Raw genomic sequence first — 23,201 nt, 5'->3', positions numbered from 1 at the left:
ACACACGCTTCAAGCTGCTCCACATACACTGACAAACAACTACATATACAGGAAGTGAACATACAGCGCATGCTTTAAAGATGAATGCTCTGACACATCTGTACAGATATCGGCAACGCATCTTAATCCACAGAGACATCCTGGGGTGATAATCATTAAGATCACAACAGTCTTTCCTAATTAGGATCTATGAGGAAAATTGTATCCCCCACAGATTAATACATTGTCTCTTTGGTGGTTTTTTGAGTAAAAACTAAAAACAGTTACACTGTCTCTGCAGTAGGAAAGCTCTTCTAATCTGTGGGTAATTTTCAAATCAGTTTGTGGTTACATTTTGATCATAAATAGCCTTGCTGTCTTCCATTTACTTCTCAGTGCATTAGCACTGCATGTTTGGGAGCCTAGTCTATAGTGAGAAAAAAAAGGGGCTATGTAGGATGTGACAGCTGCCTGCCTGCTGACTCAAATTTTACTTTAATGGAATTATTGCAATTACCCTGCCTCCCCACCGGCTCATCCCTGACTTACGCAGTTCCTGAATAAAGGCAAATACAGACTGCTGCTTTCAGTGTTCGGGGGGGGGCTTTTAGGGTCAAATCCATTTTAATTCTTTAAAGTTTAAAAAGTAAAGGAAAGAAAATGAGGATTCAGTGACCTCCATTGTTAGGCACTGACAGAAGAAAATATTACTTCAATTTTGGCATGTGGAGCAAATCCCAAATTCTTCTTCCAAACTGCACACACACCGTATGGTAAAAACGGACATATTTATTATAATGTTCCATTGACGTATCACACATACATAGAGGAATGAATATATTGTTTAGCAGTTGATCCTTTCCTTCGAGGTGAAACTGAATGTAGAAATGTCTGCCTCTAGGATTACTGTACATGATGCTACAGTATGTAATAATTGGCCATTTGTTTAGCATTGGTTTGTCAGCATTGGCTGGTGCAGACAGAAGCTCTCTTTTGAGTTGGGAAAGCAGAGCGTAGGAGATTTGTGGCCATCTGGAGACCCTGATGAGGCAAAACAATGTCAGAAAGAACGCTTTAGTATTGATCTGCTTCTAGCCTCTCTGTCAACAGCATGTGCTGTGATTGACTGTATGCAGGCAATCCACACCTACGCCCATCTCAAGAATGGAAACTGTAGTTCTTTCCACGTCCTATCAAACGGTTAGCAGTATAAGCACTATGTCATTTTACTAGCTTTGTTTCCTTCAAGAGCAACAGAGATTTGTGTCCAAGAAGTCACCTAACTGCAGGTGAAAAGCTTAGGGTTGTAGTTTGGGTAAAAACATTAAGTTTTAAGTCCATAATAATCTGTAGTTAGCTTTGAGGTAGATGAGTGTCTCCAGATTCTTTGGTATGACATGGCCTCTCTCTGGTAGCAGAAGGCGCCCAGCTGTAGTAAAGATACTCTCCACAACGGTTCCACAAGCTGGTATGGTGAATGCTCTTTTAGCCACCTGCGCCAGCAAAGGAAAGTCAATAGCTTTACGGCGCCAGTAATGCAAAGCTTCCTCGTCTGTGGGTTCTTCACGCAGGTAGACAGCCAACTCCTGCTCCAGGCTTTTAGCCTGAGTTGTGGGTCTCTGTTTGATGAAAGAGAAAAGCTTACATGGCCGAGAAAGTGAGGAGACTGGAGATGGTGCTGGGATGGGAAGAGTCTGAGACTGCTGGTGAAGGTCTGTATTGAGATCTACTGGGCTGGAGGCTGTGGTTTGTTTGGATAACTCCTCTAGGACAACTTGTCTGTGCCAGTCTGGGCTGCTGCTCCATGTGAGTTTGAACTGGGGGTCCAAGGTGGTAGCAGTGATGTAGAGAGGGTTCTCCAGCACAGGGGCCAACAGACGCTCCACAGCCTGGTTTAGACCCAACAGGAGGGCAGGACAGTGGGGGGTTGACGTCTCAGAAAGATGCTTTCGGAGACCGAGAACGCAGGGTAGAGCAAGGCTGATGGACACATGTCTGTCTGTCTGTAGGTCTGCCTGTCTGTCTCCATGCACCATATCCCAGGCTTCGGTGAAAGGCTCCAAAGTGTCAGCAAACTCTGTCAGCAGGGCTCTCTCTGTGCCACCCAGCGCTATCTCCTCTGGACCACTCATCTCCTCTAGAAATTCCACTGAATCAAGCAGTCGTCGAAGAACCTTCACCAAAACAGAGAAAAATACCCATTACAACATTTCAGCCTTAATAAAACAGTTACAGGCAACGTCCCCGATTACCTTTATTATGTTCAAACTTAATGGCACATAGACACATATGATGTCATCATATCAGCTCAAAACTACAATACAGTGTGCAAGGACTACTCTAGGTGATTCTATACTGCTAATAAATTGAGCAACCAACTTCAACCAAGTTTTAGGAAGTAAACACCCTCTTTACTTTAAAGATTGGGCTTAAACTTTTCTTTTTGACAAAGCTCATAATTAGGACTAACTCAGATGAGCCCTAAATTATCTACTGAGTTATTCCAGTGAAGGCCTACGATGCTGGGAGACATTCAATGGGGGCACTGAGAACCTCACCTCACACTGTTTCTGCTCTCCTTTCGATATATGTCATTACTGTTGCCATAAACTTTACATTTTCTTGCTGGCCTTTTGTTTTATAAATTTGTGTTTGTCTCTGTTCTGTCCTCTCAGCCTCAAACCAGTGCAGGCAGATAAATGTCTTCCAGAGTCTGGTTCTGCTAAACGTTTTTCCCATTTAAAAGGATGCTTTTCTGATTCATTCCCATGCATGCTCAGGGAGAGGGGATTGAATCGAACTGAAGGTTTAATGTGATCCATTGGTCTCCTTATCTAGACAACTCTTTACGACTTAGCATTACATTAATGTAATTATCCTGAATTGGATTATATTGGATTGTGTTGAATTGTATTAAACTAGATCGATCATTTCCTGTAAAGTGCCCTGAAATCACTTTTGTTTGCTATTTTTGGTGCAATATAAATAAATGACCCAATTGATTGAATCCTAAATTGAAAAACATCCATCCATCCATCACAAGTAACTTTAATAACAAAAAATAACTTGCCTTCAGCTGAGAAGCCCAGTCTCTTGCAGCATCAGGGATATTTCCTGGTCCCCCAGTCATCAACCCGTCAAACACCTGGCTGAGTTTCTCAGGTGGCACAGCAGATGTAATGTAGTTATAGAAACAAGCAGCCTTGGCCAATGTGGAGGAAATCTGCGGACAGGAGTGCAGTCCCTCTCTAACACACTGCTCCAAAGAACGAGAGAAACAGTCTACTCGAGAAACACCCAACCCCTGCTCCCATGAGTCTTCCCAGTCTCCTTCCTCTCCACCATGGCCATTCCTCATATCTTGGTCCGCACTGTTACCGTTGTCCACTGCCTCAGTGTCATTTCCATTTTGCCCAGCTGGAACCAGGAAACCAGGAAGACAACATGGTCTTTCTGTTCTTGTTGCTGGGAAAGGGTCTGCAACAACACGAAATGCTCTTCCGGACACGCCATGAGAGTGACATACTTCATCAAACTCTGCGAGCACGCGACTCCCAGAACTGCCATCAGTCAGTGGAAGGCACGCCAAGAGAGCTGAGTGCATCTGCCAATCAGATGCAAGAAAATGGCAGGTAACACCAAGATACCTACAGAGAAAGAAGTGGAGTCTTCAGTGAAGGTTTTAATTAAGCCATTTTTTTGCCTGTTTTTTTTTTTTTTGGTTATTTTACCTCCTTACCCAGAACTGGCTCCATAAAAGCCCCTCCAGAGATCCAGGCTGAGACTGAGGGCATGCGCTGCTGCCAGGGCTTGACGGGTAGCCAGCTGGGCCTGGTAGGCGTAGGCTGGAAGAAGTTGGCTCTGGATATATTGCTGAGGTTCAGGAGTGTAACGTGGCTCCAGGAGCTGAAGCAACTCTTGGAAGCCTTGACATTCCACGATGGACACAGGCTGAAGGTCACGCACAATCATCTTAGTTATCGCTTCAGAGATGAGAACCTATGGTATCAAAACACAATGTATTTTAGATCTTTTCAACAGCAGATCTTATATCAACATTAGAGGGGACAGTTGCTGTTGAAGCATATGCCCAAATTAGGATTTTTATGGTGCGGTAATAACATTGTTTTTCATACATTCATAGGTAAAAAAAAAAAGAATTTATTCATTCCATAAATTAACATAAATACATACATTTTGAAAAATCTGTTAAAAAGTATCAGAACAGAAGATTCCAGGCCTATATTAACTAGGTACGGGATAGATTGCAGATCTTGTAGTACCACACACCCCAGCATGGCAACACAGTTATATTGATCTATGACCTACAGTTAAATCTATGGGACATAGGTGGTGCATCTCTTCATTGGGTCTGACTGAAAAATTGAGCGATAATTTGGTTCCATATTTTGCATTAGGTGAAATTAGTGCAAAAATAAATGCCTCCTGCTCTGCTCTGCCCCAGTAAGAACTGCCTCTGCTTCTTTTGGCTGCTGATTTATTTGCTGTGTCATAATAAAGTATGCATCCCATGTAAGGTTTCATGGGCACTGGTACTTGAATAAGACTGGACTATAACAGGTACCTGACGTGGGTCATGTCTGTCAAACTTGGTCACCCCTCCTCCAGAACGTCCTCCTACTCCTTCAAGAGTTCCCATTCCTCCAATGCCTCCTCCTCCTCCTGCTCCTCCTCCTCCTGTGGCTCCAGTAGTGATGGGGACAGTGTAACGAGTGTTTCCTCCATTGGTGGTGAAACTGTGCAGGGGAACAGAGGAGTAACCCTCTCGCTTCATATCCTTCCTTTTCACAAAGTCATCATACATGGCCGGGTGCTTACGCTGAATTGAAGACAAAGAGAGAAGTGTAATTTTCCATACATTATTGTGGAAATTTATGTGACAAAACAGAATATGTAGAGCCCCCCCAACACAGAAGCAACAGACTATCTTTACTTAGATCAGCTTCATAAAGCTGAGCCAGCAAAATCCAGAAAGACGTTTTGGAGACTGTTTTCCAGCTGCTATAAACAAAATAAGCTGAGTTTAAAGTCTCGTTTTTTCCCTGGCTCACATTTAGAAAACGTTACCTTGAGATGCGTAACGAAGTTTGACGTAACGCTCCGTTTAGCCTGGATTCTGGTGCCACAAGCCTTACAGTTGGACTCGATTTTGCCATTTTCTCCTTCAAATACGATATTAAAGTAATCCAGAATGGACACCTTCGAAACTGACGCCATTGGTGCCGAACAGTATCTCTGCTCCGGAATAAAATCAACTTGCGATCTCAGGGAAAAAATCCGAGTCTGAGGAATTGTTCCCACCTCGCCTCCGTTCATGGGCTCAGGCCAGTGTGTTTACATCCACAACCCAGTATCACATAGGCAAATGTCACCGCACAGACAAAAGAAATTTTCATTTAAGGGACTCGCGTCGCTTGCGTGTCCAAAATCGACCAGGATCAGGCCGCGGGAGTTGCTGCAGATGGCTAAAAACAGAGAGACATGACAGCGAGGCCACATCCGCGCTGGCTGCGCTCCCATCCGTCGTTCCTGTCGGACGCGAGTGGAGTGGAGTGGAGGCAGAGCGGAGAGCTTCATGGAGGAATACAGACAGTATTTTAATTGGACCAGGAAGTACAGACAATAAACGTGACTTTCGTTTCCTGTTTCGACGATTTCCCGGTAATGTGCGACTGTGTCCAGTCAAGTTGCTTGGATGTAACGTCGGCCTGACGTTTTTAATTGTCCGCTTTCTCCCCGAGACAGAGATTTAAAACAAACAAGTAATACATAAATAAGTAAATAATTTAAAATGAACACTAAATTGTTTTTATTCTCTAATCATGAATACTGTTTATACCAAATAATACATATTTCATGTTTGCATATTTATGCTTGTATGACTGAGTTGTAAATATGCCATTTCAGGAAGTACCACATGGATAATAATTATGGGCTAACTAAAAAGGCCTTTTGGCAAAGCTATGGTTTAATTACAATTTGTTTTAAACAATTGAGTTGCTAGATTGTGAATAATTCTTCACCTTTGTTTCTTCATACAAAGAACACAATATATCTTGCCACCTATCATCCATCCTTATAGATATCTTTGCACCGTTGATCTAGACTTAAATGCAACCAAACTAACCTTTTGTATAGATGATTCACTCGTGTGATTGTTGCATGGTTTGCACTTTTTATTCAAATAAAAGCATCACAAATGTGCACAATCAGTTACCATGTGAGAAATGGAGATCTGTAAAAAAAACCAACATTTTTGATAATTCAAAGTACCATACATTATAGAAAACTTTCCAGCTAGTTGAATTAACATTTATAGTTTTTCCTGTTCAACATCCTGATAAATGAGTGTCAATCATCAAATAAAACACATCCACCTTAAATACACACATTAGTAAAAACTCTACTCGATCAAATGTAACCAGTTACAAAGAAATCAAACAGCAGGGACTGAATTTATAACTTCATCTTTTAATTTCAGCAACAAGATCACAGTAAAGTTCAAAAGATCCTGAACTGTGATCTAGTGACTCTCTGGGGATGGGATCACTTTGGTTTCCTCTTGCTTTGAAAGAGCAGAGTCATTTAATTCACCACCTTTTCCTGAAGAAAGGCTGAGTTGTTCTCTTGGAGTTTGTTTGTTTTCCAAACTGTGCTTCAGCTCCTGCCTGGTGTTCAAAACTGCAATCTGGAGAGCTGCGATCTCAGCAGAAAGCTCTATAACTGAAAAATAGAAAGAGACCTTAGTACACAACTGTCTTGCTTTAATTCCCCAGTTTCGTTGGTTAAGTAAAAGAACACTTTATGAAATTAATATACACACTGAATGTTTCTGTTTTTTGCAAGCAGTAAATGTGTCTAATTGTATCTGGGAATTATCTGTATTTATAATATAATATCACTGAATTAAAGCCACAGAGCATGGACCAGTATGGACTTTCACTATCATACCTTGCTTAAATGACATCTGTGCTTGTTTAAGAGGTTGTGGCACCAATATCCCAAACCACTTCAGAGGGTTTTGCTGTGAAGTCTGGTCTCTTTTTTTTATTGATTTTCCTTCTGGAATGTTCTCACTACCTTTGTCCTCATTTGCCTTTGTTTCTCTGATATCCCTTTTTGGCTTATTTCTTTGCCTAACACCTGTGAAATCAAATAGCATGATGAATAAAACACGTTAATTTTACGGTACATGTATGAACTACAAATCTTTTAACACTACATCACCTTCTTCTTGAGGCCCAACGTCCTCTACAGATGCTACGTATCTTGTGGAGTCTTCACTAACTTTTTGTATAGAATTTTCAGTGCAGAATTCCACCTCACCATCCTCCAGGTTTCTGTCACACACAAATACATTTAAATATCTTTTAAGTACTAAAAATGCACAGCAATTTATGTGAGGGAGAGTTAACTTTATTTTTATTCCTCACCTAACATGAACACAAACCAGTGGCTCCATCTGACTGGCATATTGGAGTGCAGACACTTGCTTGTTTCCCATAGAATACCTTGCTTGGGTCAGGGAAAACCATCCCTAAAAATGATGCACATTGAAGGAGGAAGTTAAGCACTCAAACCTAAGAACAGCCTTAACCATTACAAAAAGGGTTGATCAGGAGATGATTGTTAAGGAGTATACGGATTCTTATTTAACAGAGATGTGAAGTTGGAATTATTCTGACAACTAAAAAAAAAAAAAAAAAAAAAAAAAAAAAAAGTGTAGCAGACAATTTATTAAATTATTCTAAAATGCCATCGAGGCCAAAACAATAAATGTATCAACGCACACAAACACAGATGAATGTGGAAGGCTGGCGACTTTGCTTCAGATCTTACAGATAAATTACCTGCTCGATGAGAGAGTTGAGAGCGGCCCGTTTCTGCTCCAGTAACTCGAGCTGGTCCATGAAGCGGATCAGTTTTTCGTCCAGTGACAGATTAGCCTTCTGTACTTCTGATACACCCATTACTAATTCTTGCAACTAAATTGTTTGGCAGCTCTTATCGCTGTTTGGTGAAGCCCGAAGCAGACCCAAATATACGTAGACTACTTCCGTCTAGGCTCACGTGACATATCACGTGAATCAGACCAGTCACGGAGGCACCGTCCGTTTTTTATGTACAGTCTATCAGACCACGTTATTATCCCTCACTGCTTTAAAGCAACTTATTTAGTTTCTCACAGATTTTTTTTATTCTATTCTATTCTATTCTATTCTATTCTATTCTATTGATCAAAAGCGACTTACATCCGAGTGATTTTCAAAATGTAAAAATTTACTACCTATTGCCAATATACGAATGTCTCTATTTTCTCAATGGTAAACTTCACTTTGAAAAGTTTTTTTTTATTCAGTTGTTGTATTCTCATACTCTGTTTTTCGGTATACTGGTGTGTGACAGTGTTTATTGTCAACCAACCAAAGTAGCAAAATCTTGAAAGAAAAAGGAAGTTCCCATACCGGGAGTCGAACCCGGGCCGCCTGGGTGAAAACCAGGAATCCTAACCGCTAGACCATATGGGACATTTTCATAACTGACTGAAGTGAAAAATACTTTATGAATATCCAACGTTGTGGTGTCTCATAATTGTTTTGAGGAGGTTTTGTTCCGGATTCTGATGGCTGCTGGCAGGAATGATCTTCTGTATCTTTCAGTCTTACATCGGACCTGAAGAAGCCTCTCACTGAACACACTTTGTTGTTTCATCACTGTGGAGAGGGTGTGAAGAATCCTCCATCATCTTCATCAGTTTGTGCAGCATTCTTCTTTGGACAATCAGCTCCAGCGGCTGCAGAGTTACTCCAAGCACAGAAGCAGCTTTGTTGATCAGTTTGTTGATTCTCTTCAAGTCTCTGGTTCAGATGCTACTGCCCCAGCAGATGGCTGCAAACTGTAGAGGTGAGCCAGTAAGAGCATCTCCAGGACTTTCATGATGTGAGATGTCAGGGCAACTTGTCTGTAGTCACTTGGTTCAGCTGGTTGTGTTTATTTTAGGCACTGGAATAAGACAGGAGGTTTTCCACAACACTAGGACTGTATTTTGTCTCAGACAAACATAACACTTATAAAGCTTCCCGCCGACGGGCATGTTATGTCACCCAGTAGCTCGCCGTGATCGTATAGTGGTTAGTACTCTGCGTTGTGGCCGCAGCAACCCCGGTTCGAATCCGGGTCACGGCAGGGATATGTCCCTGACACGGCATGGATGACATCTTTTGTCTTTTGCCCAGACGTTTGCGCTTTAATTCTGCAGGTGGGACCTCTGACATACAGCTTTTCATTAAACGTCTGCGAGACCTCCAAATCCAGAGCTCGATGACCGCTGTCCTGCAGGCACTGGATGTTCCCACGATTTACAGCAGCTTGTTGTCAACCTTATTTGTTTGAATCAGGTATATTTCTGCGGGGACCTATTTATTACCTGCAACATGCCAGCTCCCGAGGTTGGAACAGGGAAATCCTTGATGTACATGATTCACACAATGTTACTATAGTTTACAGATGTATAGTAGCCTGAACAAGACTCACGTATATTTTAATAAATTACGCTTTTCCATTAATTTTAAACTTTAACCCTATAGTCTGTACTCGGTCCACTTAAAAGCGGGAGGGGCTTTGTGAGAAGACAATTGTTGATTGGTGGTTGCTAAGGGCTACGTCAACGTTGTAAAATAAAGAGCCAATCGTCTGAGCCAACATATCGCACGAGGCGCTGACTCTATGACTACAGTTTTGTGATTGGTACTTGCAATGACAAATAACAGACTCAGACTCAGACGGAACAGAGGTCCAAGTTAGAGTTAAACTGCGCTAGTTCTGTTTCACTTTGATTTTGGATGTATTAGGCTACTTTTATTTGTTTAATACTCTTTATCTAGTAGAAAATACAGCTGACAAACATTTTACACCGCTTGTTATACAAATTGATTGTTTAACTGGTAAGTGCAAAACACATAGACTTTTGTAACAATTTACTGACAGATCAGTGTCAGTGCAAGTAAGCTTACTTCACTTTGACTTAATCTGACTTATTAACTTGACGCCTGATTGCACACGATCAAATCAACATCGTTTTAAGTTTGTGTATGATTTTAGATGTGCCAATCCTTCTGTCTTCAAGCAGGTAATGGATGCCTCTTCAGCAAATGGAATTCTTCACCCTTATTGGCCACGTGCCCTTCTGATTCCCACCTATGTGGCTAATGATCGATCCATGGCAGAGATTCTGATATTTCTTTTTTCCGTATCTGGGACGTTTCTGCTTGCTACCTGGCTGATAACCGGGACCTCTGGCAGGCTGGGAACATGGAGACGCCTGGCAATATGTTGGTTTGCAGTTTGTGGTTTCATTCATAGTGTAATTGAGGGCTGGTTCTCATTGTATTATGATATCCTACCTGGAGACCAGAGCTTCCTGTCTCAGCTCTGTGAGTATTAAAATATCTATTTTGTGATAGTCCTAAATGGCATTTTGGGTCAATATGTTTTATATTTTTGTTTTTCAGGGAAAGAGTACTCTAAAGGAGACAGTAGATATGTAATGTGAGTGCATTTTTCATGCAGAATCATTTTATCACTTAAAACAGAACAGTACATGTTTAAAATTGTGATGGATATTTCTTTCCTAGAGCTGATAACTTCACCGTTTGCATGGAGACTATAACGGCTTGTTTGTGGGGGCCTTTCAGCTTCTGGGCTGTATATTCGTTTTTAACTACTAAATCTTACAGATTTGTTTTGCAGCTCATAATTTCATTAGGTAAGAAGCTGTAAGTAATTACAAAGCTATTATTGTGCAATCAATTGTTGTTTGTTAAACGTCCCTTACTATTATCTGATTCCAGGTCAGCTGTATGGAGTAGTGCTTTACTTCTTCACAGAGCACAGAGATGGCTATGCTCACAGTGAGTTGGGACATCCAATCTACTTCTGGTTCTACTTTGTGTTCATGAACGTGCTGTGGGTTGTGATACCACTGGTGCTCATTGTGGATGCGTGGAGACAACTTTCAGCTGCTCAAACTCACAAAGACATCACAATGACACAGAAGAGCAAAAGGAAGTGAGCATCAACACGCAAAGCAAGAGGACCCAGATTCAAGGACATGAGACAAATTATTGAAAGATACTGCAAAACAAATGCATAACGCTGGTATTATCAAATTCTATATTTTTCATTATGGCACTGGTAAATTTTGATATCAGGTAATTGTGGCAAGATTGATCTTTTATTTTAACTAAGACTCCCTTCTTATGCATCTTGCAATAATAAAGTGGGAAAAAAGATAGCATTTTGTTCTGCTATTTTTTTTTTTTTTTTGTTATATATACATATATATATATACATAGATATGTATGTATGTATATGAGTGAACAGTTATCTGATAATCAAAGACTTTAGCTGACCATGAAACATGAGATAAAGGTTTTGTGTCATCTTCCATATTTCTTTAAAATAGCCCCAACATTTCTGCCTGGATAGGTAAAATTATGGAAAGAAACACACATACTTCCCACTCCTTTCTGTACTTTCTAGAGACATGACGAGCCAGAGAAATACTTAGCTCGTGTCACACACAGTGGATGAGGTGAGTCACAGAGGCTGACGGGGAGAGACTCGTTCGTGACAATAACTTTACAATATGCGCTTTAAAGTCAGTCGCCATGACACCAGAAAAGTCTCCAGTAACTCCAGTAAAAGTTGCTAGATTAGTCGCTATTCACAAAAAAAAGTCGCCAAGGGGGCTTGGAAAGTCGTCAGATTTAGCGAGAAAATCACCAAGTTGGCAACAGTGTCCGGATGATTGGCTATGGATTTAAAATGAAACTCGCCTCCCCAATTAGTCATCGAATTATTGACGCGCCCAGCTGTTTTCACCTGGTATGTCCGTCACAAAGAGGACTCATGCCGAAATAGCTCAGTTGGGAGAGCGTTAGACTGAAGATCTAAAGGTCCCTGGTTCGATCCCGGGTTTCGGCATTTTGCCTCTTTCACAATTATCTAAATGACTACAAAGCGACACCTTGTGGTCGCCACCACAAAACTGAATTTCTTTTTTGTTGGTACACCTCAAATGATTTACATGCCTGCCTACCTAATCACATCACTACATTAAAAAAAAGTAACGTTTTACGCATACTTTTATAGTTATATTTAAACGAAATAACACAATAGTCGTGAAAAACCTGTTCATCTACACATTATAAGACGGAATGTTGTGACAGTATTTAATTGCGAATCATAAAAAAAAAACCACACACAAAAAAAAACCAAACCAATTTTGTTTTGATCATATTCCATTTTTAGGTGAACATTTTGCTTAGTCTCTTTCCAAGCAGTGCATTTCTCTCTTTCTCTCTCAGTTTTAGATCTTTGAGTGCCTTTACTGCTGCAGGTAGTTCTGGTTGTAAATCCAGCAGTGTTGTGAACGCCTTTTTGGCTTCTTCCAGCTCATTCAGCATCTGACATGCCTGGCCCAGTCGGTACCAGGCTTTCACAGCACCAGCTTCCAGCTGAGTAGCTTTGGTGGCATTGGCCTTGGCTCGCTCTGGCTGCTTCAATTTCAGCTGGCACAGAGACAAGTTTGAGTGAAGCTCTGCTTTCATGATTTTGAATTCATCAGCTGAAGGAAATGGTTGTGTTTCATCAATACTGTTTGTGTCTCTCTGCTCCTCCACTCCATGCACTTGTTCCTTTGTCTGAGATTCTTTAATGAGGCCACAAAGAGGAATGAGGAGCTTGAGGGCTCGCCTGTAGCTGTCCGTAGCTCCCCAAACGTCCCCACTCCGAAATCTAATCCCTCCCCAATTTTTGTGTGACTTCACCCACTCCCATTTTTCACTGGCAGGCATCTCCCAGGATTCTTTTCCTGGTGTGAAAGCTTGGAGTTCAACAGTGGCACATAGAGAAAGGTTTTCATCGGACGGTAGGGAAACAGGGACATCTGCTCCATCGCCACATGGTGTAAGTAGTATCTGAGAAGCAAAACAAATCAACTAAACTTGTGATCCACTGAACTGCATTTTCAGGTTCAACAGTTATAAAAGCGTCTACTCTAAGAGCCCACCCAATTCTTTCTTGCATTTCTAGAAAAAAAGCGTTCCACAAGTGTTCTAATCATTTTTGTTTGTATCAGTATTGATCAACATATGTAAATCAACATCATAAGTAATTTTTTTAAGTATTTGTCTTTGTTTCATAAAAATAAAAAAATATGCAAAAAGTTGTTTTACAATCGAATTACATCCAAATAAATTCCTACCTCGCACATCTCCCCAGCTCTCATCTCTTCCACACATGTCTCTGTGATATCGCACTGACCCTCCCCAAGTCTTATCGTTGTCCACTCTCCCAGTGGGAGCTGCAGCACAGAGTCTTGGTGTCTGGCATGAGACATGGCTACTAATTCTGTAACATCAGTCAACAACAAATTTTCATCTCCTTTTTCGTTCACAGCCGCATTAACTTTGAGCTGGACTCGGACTCGACACAGCGAACCCAACCTTGGACAGTAATCGGAAGAAGATGCTGAAGAAAACAAAGAGACGTTATGCAAGCTAGAATAAAACATAAGGTATTGGACAAGATTCTTTTCTTGAAAGAACGGTGAAACTGATCATTTATATTAACAAATTACACCAAAAGAGCATCATACCTTTACCAGTTCCTACATTAGAAACAGTTTGTTGCCTCCACTCTTGAGTTTGTTTTCGCTGGACCTTCCAGAGGCCTCCGGGGCACACTGACACCCATGAGGTGACATCAACGTCAGCTTTACCATGCAGTGTTTCTACATGAGCAGGTTCCATCACTTAGTTCATAAAAATCTGAATAATAAAAAAAATAAAAAAAATCAAACATAAATAAAAGATTAGTACATATTTGATTAAATTGGATCTAATTTATTGCACATGAAAAAAATGTAAAAAATACTGACAAGCAAAAGTAGTTCAAAAACCAGAGTCAGTAGCTTGTGAGACAACGTTAAATTTCGTTTTAAACCAAACCAATTCCAAACTTAAATTCCCCAAAAAGTTGGGTAACTGAGTAAACTGTGAATAAAAACACAATGCAATGATTTGCTAATCTCATGGATAAATATTTGATTCCAATAAAACAAAAACATGTACAAAGCTTCTTTTAATTTGTGCCAAAGAAAATCTTTATGTTTGGAAAAATGAGACTTACTGATTGTCACCTCCCCCCCCCGAAAAAAAAAATTAAATGAAAAAACATTATTTCATGGAGGAAAGAAATATTAGATCATTTTGAATTTGAAGGCTGCAACACATTTTTTTTTAAAAGTACCTAGAAGAGGATGTATACCATTGTGTTGAATCTGCTCCCCCCCGTATTTAAACATCTTGGAAGTGAGGAAACAAGTTTTATGGAGCTTTGGGAAAGAAATCTAGTCCCCTAACAGGTCTGTTGGTTTGGTAAGTGCAGGTAGAGAAACGGCTAAAACCTGTAGCACAGCAGCTATGGAGGACCAGAGCTGAAGAACCCTGCTATAAGATGCAAAAATGGGCAGAAGTTCACCAATCTGCAAGAAACTTTGTCTGAAAATTGTGGAACACTTAGAAGATGGGACCGATCCAGGTTTAAACTAAATGATTGTGATTTTTGGTCTCTCAGGCGACATTGCACTAAAAATGCTTTTTATTTTCTACTGAACAATACTGCATATCGGTTCCACAGTTCACTGCGTGTCAACAAAGTTTGCTGTGCAATCCATGGACACAGGTTAAAGGTATAGTATGCAAAGCAGAAACCATATGAATGTGAACATGATCCATAAACCATCATCTTTTTCGGACCAAAGCTAATTTAAAATGGTCCGAGGCAATATGGTAAACTGTTTTGTTATCAGAATAATCAAAATAGGAATTTTAGCTTTAGAAACCATGGACACTGTGTTCTGTGTGTAAAGATGAGAAGGTCCATCCAACTTGTTAGCAGTAAACAGTTGAAATACTTGCACCTGTGAGTAGGAGGTTGCATTACTGCTGTGTTCCTCAGTCCTGGTCCTCTGGGACGATTGACCTAATGTTTTAGAAGTTTCCATACCCTAACACATCTGATCTGGTTGAATTGGCTTGAATGGAGTACAAACCTTTCAGCAACAGGAAACATTTTCACATCATGAAATGAAAAATCTGAAGGTCTAAGACTGTTGAGCAACCAGAAGCCTGCATCAGGCCAGAATCTCCTGAAACTCCAGCAAATGGTCTCCTTACTCCCCAGAAGTTTACAGGTAGTTGATTGAACAGATATGATGCTATACAATGGTAAACATCACCCTGATCATACATTGTCACTTTTTTTTTTTTTTTTTTTTTTTTAGTTATGTTGGTGCCATCAAATTGAAAGTAAACCAACATTACCTACATGTTAAAGTGTGTCAATTTCAACACCCATTACGATGTTAATGTTTTACAGAGAATAACATATTTATGCAACACGCAAATAATTGCACTCCATTTTATTAACATTTTGAGCAGCATCCCAACTTTTGGGGAATTGGGGTTGTATGACATTTCCACTGGGTGTTAGTCACAGCTACAAAACTTATTCCATTATCTGGAGAAACCTGGGACGTTTCCAAGAGCTGATGCTTTTACCACAACCTGCTAACCTTTACTCACCACACGGTAAATATAATTACTTAACCTTTTCCAGTGTCTTTCTTTTTTTTTTTTTTTTACATCTTATTCATCTTGCGCTTTATGACAGAAAATATTCAAATACTCGTCTGCAAAGTTCAACAAAGCTCGCTGAATAAGATCAATATATATGCCACGTTAAGCGTTTAACGCAACTACGCCTGTTCAATATCGTGTCAATATAGTATAGTATATCAATATAGTAGTTGTGTTTTTCAGTTGTGTAAGGCAAAGTTTTAACCTGTTATACAAATGGAGTGTAAGTACTATGTTATTCAGATAAATTGAATGTTTGTCGCATTTTTTGGGTGCTTGATAACATTACACCCTTCCTATCAACTACTGCTTTTATTAGTTCGTATAATACGAGCGATACTTAAATTCAGCACGCAACTCTACACATTACCCTTACCCCGTACACAAGAAGTATCAATTCCATCAGTGAAGCAATACACCATAAATCGGCTACAGAAGAAACACAAACCAAAGGCTTTCTTGTTTTCCTCTTCGTTTGCTGTCTTTCTTCTTTTTCTTCTTCTTCTTCTTCTTCTTCTTCTGCTGCTGCTGCTGTTGTGGCTTCTTCTTCTTCTTCTGTGTTGGAGGCTGGTTGACAATACATCACAGTAAGAACATTACCGCCATCTTCAGCAACGAAGTCTCACACGATTAAAACTAAATCCAAAGCAGTTCCTGACTTGACTTTCTTTGAAAATCCATGTTAAAAGTGCATACGTCGGTCGTTTTATTTTCCTTCCAGAAATATTTAACTTCCTTTTTAAATTCTACATATTTCAGTTTGTGTGTGAACTACCTCTCTCCTCATCCAGCAGGTGGACACAGGACCCAGACCACTTCAGCATGACTGATGAGCATGTTTCATAAAACAGCTAGAAAAAAAAAAGAAGTTCCTTCACTGATTCTGTGTACTGTTTGAAATAATCTACCGCTATTCTCCTTGAAAAAATGTACAAAAGATTAAACTTTCAAAAACAAATTCCATCTATCTATGTGATCTTTGATGTCTACCATTTATGTTTTGGGGAATTTGGGATCTTTTCCTGGGAATCATTTAGGTTTGTCAGGGCAACACCACTGTTTCTGGGCAACAGAAACAGAAGAGGAAAACAGTACTGTTCTATATAAAAAAATAAAAATAAAAAAAAACATTATTTAGGGCCCTTAATAAAATGAATTAGTAAACATTCAGCATAAATGAGATTGCAGCTCAAGATAAATGGAGGCATGGCTTTTTTTAATTACAACTAATGAAGTTGTGGGCCTCCTGGAAGTCTTCACTTGTTTTCGGTAGTCTATAAAGCTGCATTTAAGGCAATTAATGCAAGAAGGCTGTTATTCTTTGTTTCAGTTATTGGGGACTTGTGTAAGAATGCATCATCGGTGAATAGTTGAAGTTTGGACTTATAAAAAGAATCTAACTTATCTTGGTAAGAAACAAATGTCTAAAAAAAAAAGGTATTCATGACCTTGTTGTTGTGCATTAAGTGGATCTTCATCTATAGAGAAAGGACTTTTTTTTTTTTTTTAGAGTACATACTGTGATTCAAGCTTCAGTTATTTTTTTTCAATTAAATAAATATTAAATGTGCTTTTTTTATGGTAAAATAATAAACAAACATACTCAAACTTAAACAGAGCACAAAATGCAGAAAAACTAAATAATTAATCTGTAAAAGTAGTGTTAAATTTTGTTGAATAAATTTTCTTTACTTTCCAGTAGAGGTCCCTCTCTTCAGCAGTTTGACATGGCATGAACAGGTACAGTAAAGACTGGTGTCTGAGAACAAAATGCTGATGAAGAAAGATGAAGAAAAAAAGGTTTCATATGGAGTGACTAAGTAATGAAATTACATTAGTCCTCAAGAACGCTTTAGTTTATGATGCATATGTTGCAACATTTTAACTGAAATCACTAACAATGACATTATTAAATGGATGCATGTGGCTATAAGTATCTAGAAGTGTTTTTAACCCTTTAAAATCCCCCAACTTTGGCCTGAAACTGGTTTTTGTAAATAAAAGATTTGGTGTGGACCCAATTATTTTACTGGGCTACTTTTACTGGACCTTTTCTGATGGAACAAGACAACTTTTCTTGCTGTATCATCAGCTTCTGAAGTATGGCTTGATATTACAGTGATTTAGCTTGTTGAACTATGTGTGCATATACACAAAAATAATGCATGTGGCTGGGAAGAGGGAAGTCTGGGCTCCCCTGCTCAGGCTGCTCCCCCCACAACCCAGCCCCAGATAAGCGTCAGAAAATGGATGGATGGATGGATGGATGGATGGATATTCACAAATATACGTTTCAGTCAGAGTTATAGCTCCTTCGCTATGAGGATTGTCTGTTTGACAAAGGTGGCAAGACAAAGGGTTTATCACCACACCCCTTTTCCAGATGGTGCTGAGCCAGTGTTATGGTTGTTACATGCTGTTTTGTTCAATAAGGTGCTGACAGGAGGGACTCAAGAGCATGTTGGGACTTCTGCGGTCAAGGTGTTAGTGGCCACGTACAATATATCTTCAGATGTGACACAGTAGTACCTAGCTTGTGAGCTGTGTCAGTTTACCAAAGACTATCAGAAGGCCACCCACAGTTTTATGGGTCATCTATTGGCATTCACAACCAAATTAAGTATTGGCAATTGATTTTACGGTGTTAGAACCAACCCATAATGGTCAGGAAAAAGTACTGGCAATGACAGATGTTTTCAGTAAGTATACTTTGGCTGTCCCCACACGTGACCAGCACACCAAAGTCTTAGTAGCTGTTTATTTTAAGTTTGATGTCCTCATTCATATACACTCGGACTAAGGCTAAAATTTTGCTTGGATTCAGCAGTTTAACAGTTTGTATGGGACTGAAAAGTCTTCTGTGGTTCTGTACCACCCAGAGGATAATGACCAATGAGAGTTTTTTAATAGAACACTCACAACCTGCGACATACTCTACTTGTCACCTGTAAGCAAGACTAGAACTTCTGCTTATCCTTGATATTGTACTGCTGTGACATCACTACCCATTGGTCAAATGGTGAGTCTCCGTTCTTTCTCCCATTTAGACAGGAGCCAAGATTGCCTGTTGAATTCTTGCTGGGTAACCTGCAAGATCCTGTTGTTGGGAGCATTCCTAACAGGATTCATGAGCATCAATCTCATCTGCAACCTGCATTTGAAAGGGTCAGAGAGCACCTATAGATGCTTGCTGAAAGTAGGAAGAGAAATCATGAGCCGCATGTCAGAAATGCACCACAGGCAGAGGGACAGCTGGTACTTGTTTGTGACTTTAGCATCACCATAGGCCTGGTGTAGGTTTATATTAAGGCTTGGCTCAAACCACTTCCAGACCATGCATGCTCCCCTGCTCTGCAGCAGTTCCACAGAAGTATTCCCTTGTCAATAGTCAGTTTGTAATTATGTGCTTCCAGATTTCTAGGTCTTCTTGCTGAATTTGTGTGGTAGCTGACATTTTTATTTGCTTGTGCTGTTAATGTTTTAAAAGTACAGATGGCAGTATTTCCTTGTTTGCATCCATAAGCTCGTGAAGACATTCTGCCATGTCAGGCACTAAGACACCTCAGGGGACATTAAAGTAAAGAGTGACCAGTGATTCTTAGTGAGTTTTAAAAAAATGGAAAAGATGGGAGTTAAGTATTGATTTTTAAACTGCATTGTGAAAACAGCAAAAAATATAAAAACACAATATTTGAAATGGTTGCGAAACATTCATGAAATCTGAGTCAAGAGTGTGTTTGTATTTGCTATCTGCTTCAGTATCTTTGTCTTTCCTGTATTTTGACACAAAAACAATGCATTTCCTTCTTTAATCTTTTTCCATGTGTCACCCATATCATCTCTCTTCTCTGACTCTGGAGTTTACCCTCTCCTGCAGCCCCTCACCTTCTTCTTGGCTCCCACTGACTTCTCAGTTGCCTGTTGTGAAACACCCCTCTGGTTAGGCTCAGATGCACGTGTCCCAGGGCTTGTGGACTGCTCAATGTTCATCAGGAGGAGGTTGTTGCAACCTGCCAGCGGTAGGATCCAGAGAGGATCTGCGACATCAGTAAAAGGGCTCAGAGCCGCAAAGAAGGTTGGTGTGACTTCTGCAAGGGATTCATCATACGTCATTCAGGGAAAAGGTGGTTGACATGAGGAGATAAAGGGGAGATAGATGGAAATGCTACAGACTGAGCTTGTCTAATATTCTGCTTGTGTTTGTTTTTTCCTCATGAAACTGGTGGTCAGCTTCTCTGTAATCCCTCCTCACCCATTCTCTGCTAACACACACACATACTTTCACACATTCATAACCCTGGTTGGCCAGAAGCTAACTCATAAACAGAACAGGACACACGACACAGTGCTTATCCCTCACAGTATAGAGACTACTGCACATTCTGCAGCCAGTGCATGTGTGTTTAAGTGTTTTGGGCACTTTAACTGCATCTAGGTTCACTCCCTCTGGGCTGTTTATTGTCTATAGAGAGAAGCCTGATGAGGCCCTCAGATTTTACAATGTAAACCGAGTGCGAATGTTGAAACTTTATCCTACGCAGTTCCCAAACTCGGCATTAGTTGAGACAATCTAGATAAAGTAGAGGACTGTCAAACCTGATTTACACCCGTCCACCAAACTATGCTCCAAATTGAAATACAACTACATACATCTTGATTCTGTGCATGCTTGTGTGTGTGTTGGGATAGGTTTGTAAAATGTGTTGCTAGCCAAAGATAAGTTTGAATAACTAAGGTTTCCGGCTCAAGCGAAGATAAGCGATTATCCTGAGACTAATCAGAGCCAATGATTAGTCTAAGGATCAAGACAGGCTAAGAGAAAGATGACATACTCATCATTTCACAAATATAAGCACAATATTGTTCACATCACTGTCATACTAGTGCATTTAGAGTGATCAATAAAAACATTTCTTGATACATGGCCTTGTAATTCTGATAGATTGCCAGAGGAGTTGCTTAAGAATTGAAGTATGACTTTACTCATCCATTAGCAAGGAGGCAGTAGAGCCTGCCAGTTCAGAGCCATTTATCTACATTATAATGTCATGACCAGATTGCTTCAACTACAAGTGAAGACAACAGGCTCCCAGTTAAACTCCCAGGCAGTGGCGGATTTAAGAGATTTGGGGCCCCAGGCAAAGGCAGGCATGGGGCCCTACGGTAAATATTGCACTTTCTGCTCCACTACGGTATATTATTTGCGTTGCTAACAAACAGCCAGTGTAAAAGTCTCTTTGCTGACTGAGAGGGCCATGTATATTGACAGGGAAGGTTTGCGTCACTTGATGGTATGAACTGATCATTTATTGTGAGGAGTCATTCTTTAAGTTACAGATCAACTCATTGTGCGTATCACACACACAGATCACATTAGGTACTAGTGTGCTGCCCTATACACCTGAAGGGAGGGCCCTGAGACACACATAATATAATAATAATTCTGCTGACAGTTTAGCGAATGCATTTTGATCAAAAACATAATTTTTGTTAGTAATAAATAGGTAATAAATTATCATAAGTGTATGACAAGTTTTATGGGGCCCTAAAGAACTGGGGGCCCTAGGGAACCGCCTAGTTTTGCCTCATGGTAAGTCCCCCCCAGCTCCCAGGGAAACCAGACATCATATTGCATTGCTTGCAAGACTGCACATTTAAGTCATACTCTAAGTGTTATGCTTACTGACAGTTATGATATGCATCAACAACCATTAAATAACATTTTTTCTGATGATAAACAGGGCAGATTCATGTTAAAACATGTCTGCTAGTGTTTGTTTTTTGGCTGAACACCGAAGCCTTTTCAAAAACCAACTGTTCCTGTCTGTCAACTCTCCTTACAACATGCTTCATGTTCACTATCATATGATTTTGAATTTACATTGCAACTAGTTATACAAGCAATTTTAAAAGATAAGCCCAAATTGTTCATCATTCAAGCTTCTCAGATGTTTTTTCTTCCTCCCTCATCTATGTCAATATAATGTACAAATCTTGATTGTAGAAAATGCTTGATTACCTTAATATTTTGATACATTCGCCATAATATTCAGCCTTGAAGAGACTGATTGCAAGTGTAAGATTTGAATAGTCTCCTTATGTGCAACAAATTAAGCCAAATACTCAGCTTGAACTGGCATGAATTGAAAATAGATTTAGATCGGCTCCCTCCCACCAACAAACAAGCACATGTGTTACTACGAAGTTAGCAATAGTGAACACATTTAAATGGCAGCATGCTAATTTGTATGTGCCCAGTGGCAATATGGGGAATCTGGCATTAAGTATGAGCAAATTTGTTTTATCTGGAGCATAAAGAGTCTCCTTAAGCCCATTTAATAGTTTCTCTGGGGGGCAGTTTTTGATATGGACTTGCCCAGCTTGAGTTGGAACCTACTGAGGGGAGTAGATGGCTATCTGGAGCCACATGGCAGTTTGCAGGATTTGAGGATGGCGGGTTTGTGTTTATCTATGAATGTGGTGAAATGGGGTCTTCCTGTGAGGGAGCCTGAGGAGATTCTTGTGACAGTGCTTTTATGTATTCATTTGCTGTACGTGTGGTTTGTTCTGTGATTACTGATAGTCACCATTAGGCCTCTGCACGCATATTACCACACATCTGGATATACTTCTTCTCAAACAGTTATACTTACACACAGGCTGACATTCCATGTGACCTTTTAATGCCATGTATGAGTTAAAGATAAAGCCAGTTACTGACGGTCATGTTTGCACACACAAACACACGTGCCATTTGCTCATGTGTTGCAAAAGTTCATATTGTATTCACTATTTTCTTTTGTCTTCAGTTGGATAATATGTGGTAACTACAGCAACAGCATCCGTCTTCAGCGATGCTGGCTTCGAGTGGGTTATGATCTTAAAGTTAGGTTGACATTTCCATAAAGATTTTATAGCTCTGTTCAGGAGAGATTTTGACTGCAAGGCTTCATGAGGTAATTCTGTGCAGGTGGGACTCTTGCACTATATACTCCTTAAAGACAAACTTAACTCATCATCGTCAGAAATCACCTAGGCAGCTGCGATTTATTCAAGCATTAGGTTTAAATCAAGGTATGAGGTCTACAAAAGGGGGATGAGTAGGTCTAATTCAGACCAGCCTTCAGTCAAAGCAACAGTTAACGGGGGTCTGTTAACTGGGGGTCTGGGGCATGTCCTGTCAGTGTTTCTGTCAGTTATAGTTGTTGGGTTCATAGAAAGGGGTTGGACCAACAATGTTAATCCACCAAAGGCTTTTTATCTACCATGTAGAAGATGGTAAAAAAAACCCCAAAAACTGTTCACTGGTTAATAACATCATCTTTATTTGCACAGATTGTGAAGAATGGCACATGTTGCCCCCCAGAATGAAACAGCAAGTATGATAACAGGAGTGTGTGTTGTGTATGTCAGAGTTATGAAATGTATACATCTGAAGCTTTAAAACTCAATGAATTAAGCCATGTGGTTGTAAATTGTGGAACTAAAGCACCCCGT

General features: G+C 40.1%; 4 protein-coding genes across 4 annotated transcripts; 1 reads left to right on the top strand and 3 right to left on the bottom strand.

Moving 5' to 3' along the window:
• Positions 1-615: 615 nt before the first annotated feature.
• On the bottom strand, positions 616-5,654 carry LOC306755424 (zinc finger BED domain-containing protein 4). Its single transcript, XM_079239803.1, has 5 exons — positions 5,068-5,654; positions 4,565-4,819; positions 3,719-3,978; positions 3,050-3,626; positions 616-2,153 (listed from the first exon to the last, which is right to left on the bottom strand). The coding sequence occupies exons 1-5, from the start codon at positions 5,314-5,316 to the stop codon at positions 1,311-1,313; spliced, it is 2,184 nt and encodes a 727-aa protein (XP_079095929.1). The 5' UTR covers positions 5,317-5,654; the 3' UTR covers positions 616-1,310.
• A 647-nt stretch (positions 5,655-6,301) lies between these two features.
• vma22 (vacuolar ATPase assembly factor VMA22) lies at positions 6,302-8,033 on the bottom strand. The gene is made up of 5 exons (XM_079238850.1): positions 7,851-8,033; positions 7,434-7,537; positions 7,228-7,340; positions 6,952-7,143; positions 6,302-6,723 (listed from the first exon to the last, which is right to left on the bottom strand). The coding sequence occupies exons 1-5, from the start codon at positions 7,968-7,970 to the stop codon at positions 6,524-6,526; spliced, it is 729 nt and encodes a 242-aa protein (XP_079094976.1). The 5' UTR covers positions 7,971-8,033; the 3' UTR covers positions 6,302-6,523.
• Positions 8,034-10,132: 2,099 nt separating this feature from the next.
• Positions 10,133-11,071, top strand: ebp (EBP cholestenol delta-isomerase; the record flags this gene model as incomplete). The annotated part of the gene is made up of 4 exons (XM_079238941.1): positions 10,133-10,433; positions 10,512-10,548; positions 10,635-10,765; positions 10,851-11,071. The coding sequence occupies 4 exons, from the start codon at positions 10,133-10,135 to the stop codon at positions 11,069-11,071; spliced, it is 690 nt and encodes a 229-aa protein (XP_079095067.1).
• A 1,237-nt stretch (positions 11,072-12,308) lies between these two features.
• fkbpl (FKBP prolyl isomerase like) lies at positions 12,309-16,235 on the bottom strand (the record flags this gene model as incomplete). Its single annotated transcript, XM_079238510.1, has 4 exons — positions 16,081-16,235; positions 13,661-13,832; positions 13,268-13,533; positions 12,309-12,980 (listed from the first exon to the last, which is right to left on the bottom strand). Exons 2-4 carry the CDS (start codon positions 13,812-13,814, stop codon positions 12,309-12,311), a joined length of 1,092 nt encoding a protein of 363 aa, XP_079094636.1. The 5' UTR covers positions 13,815-13,832; positions 16,081-16,235.
• Positions 16,236-23,201: the final 6,966 nt, after the last annotated feature.

Source organism: Telmatherina bonti (genome assembly GCF_933228915.1).
Source record: "Telmatherina bonti genome assembly, chromosome: 4".
Lineage (NCBI taxonomy): Eukaryota > Metazoa > Chordata > Actinopteri > Atheriniformes > Telmatherinidae > Telmatherina > Telmatherina bonti.
Note: the sequence above shows the minus strand (reverse complement) of the source record. Positions and strands in the feature narration are given on the sequence as shown.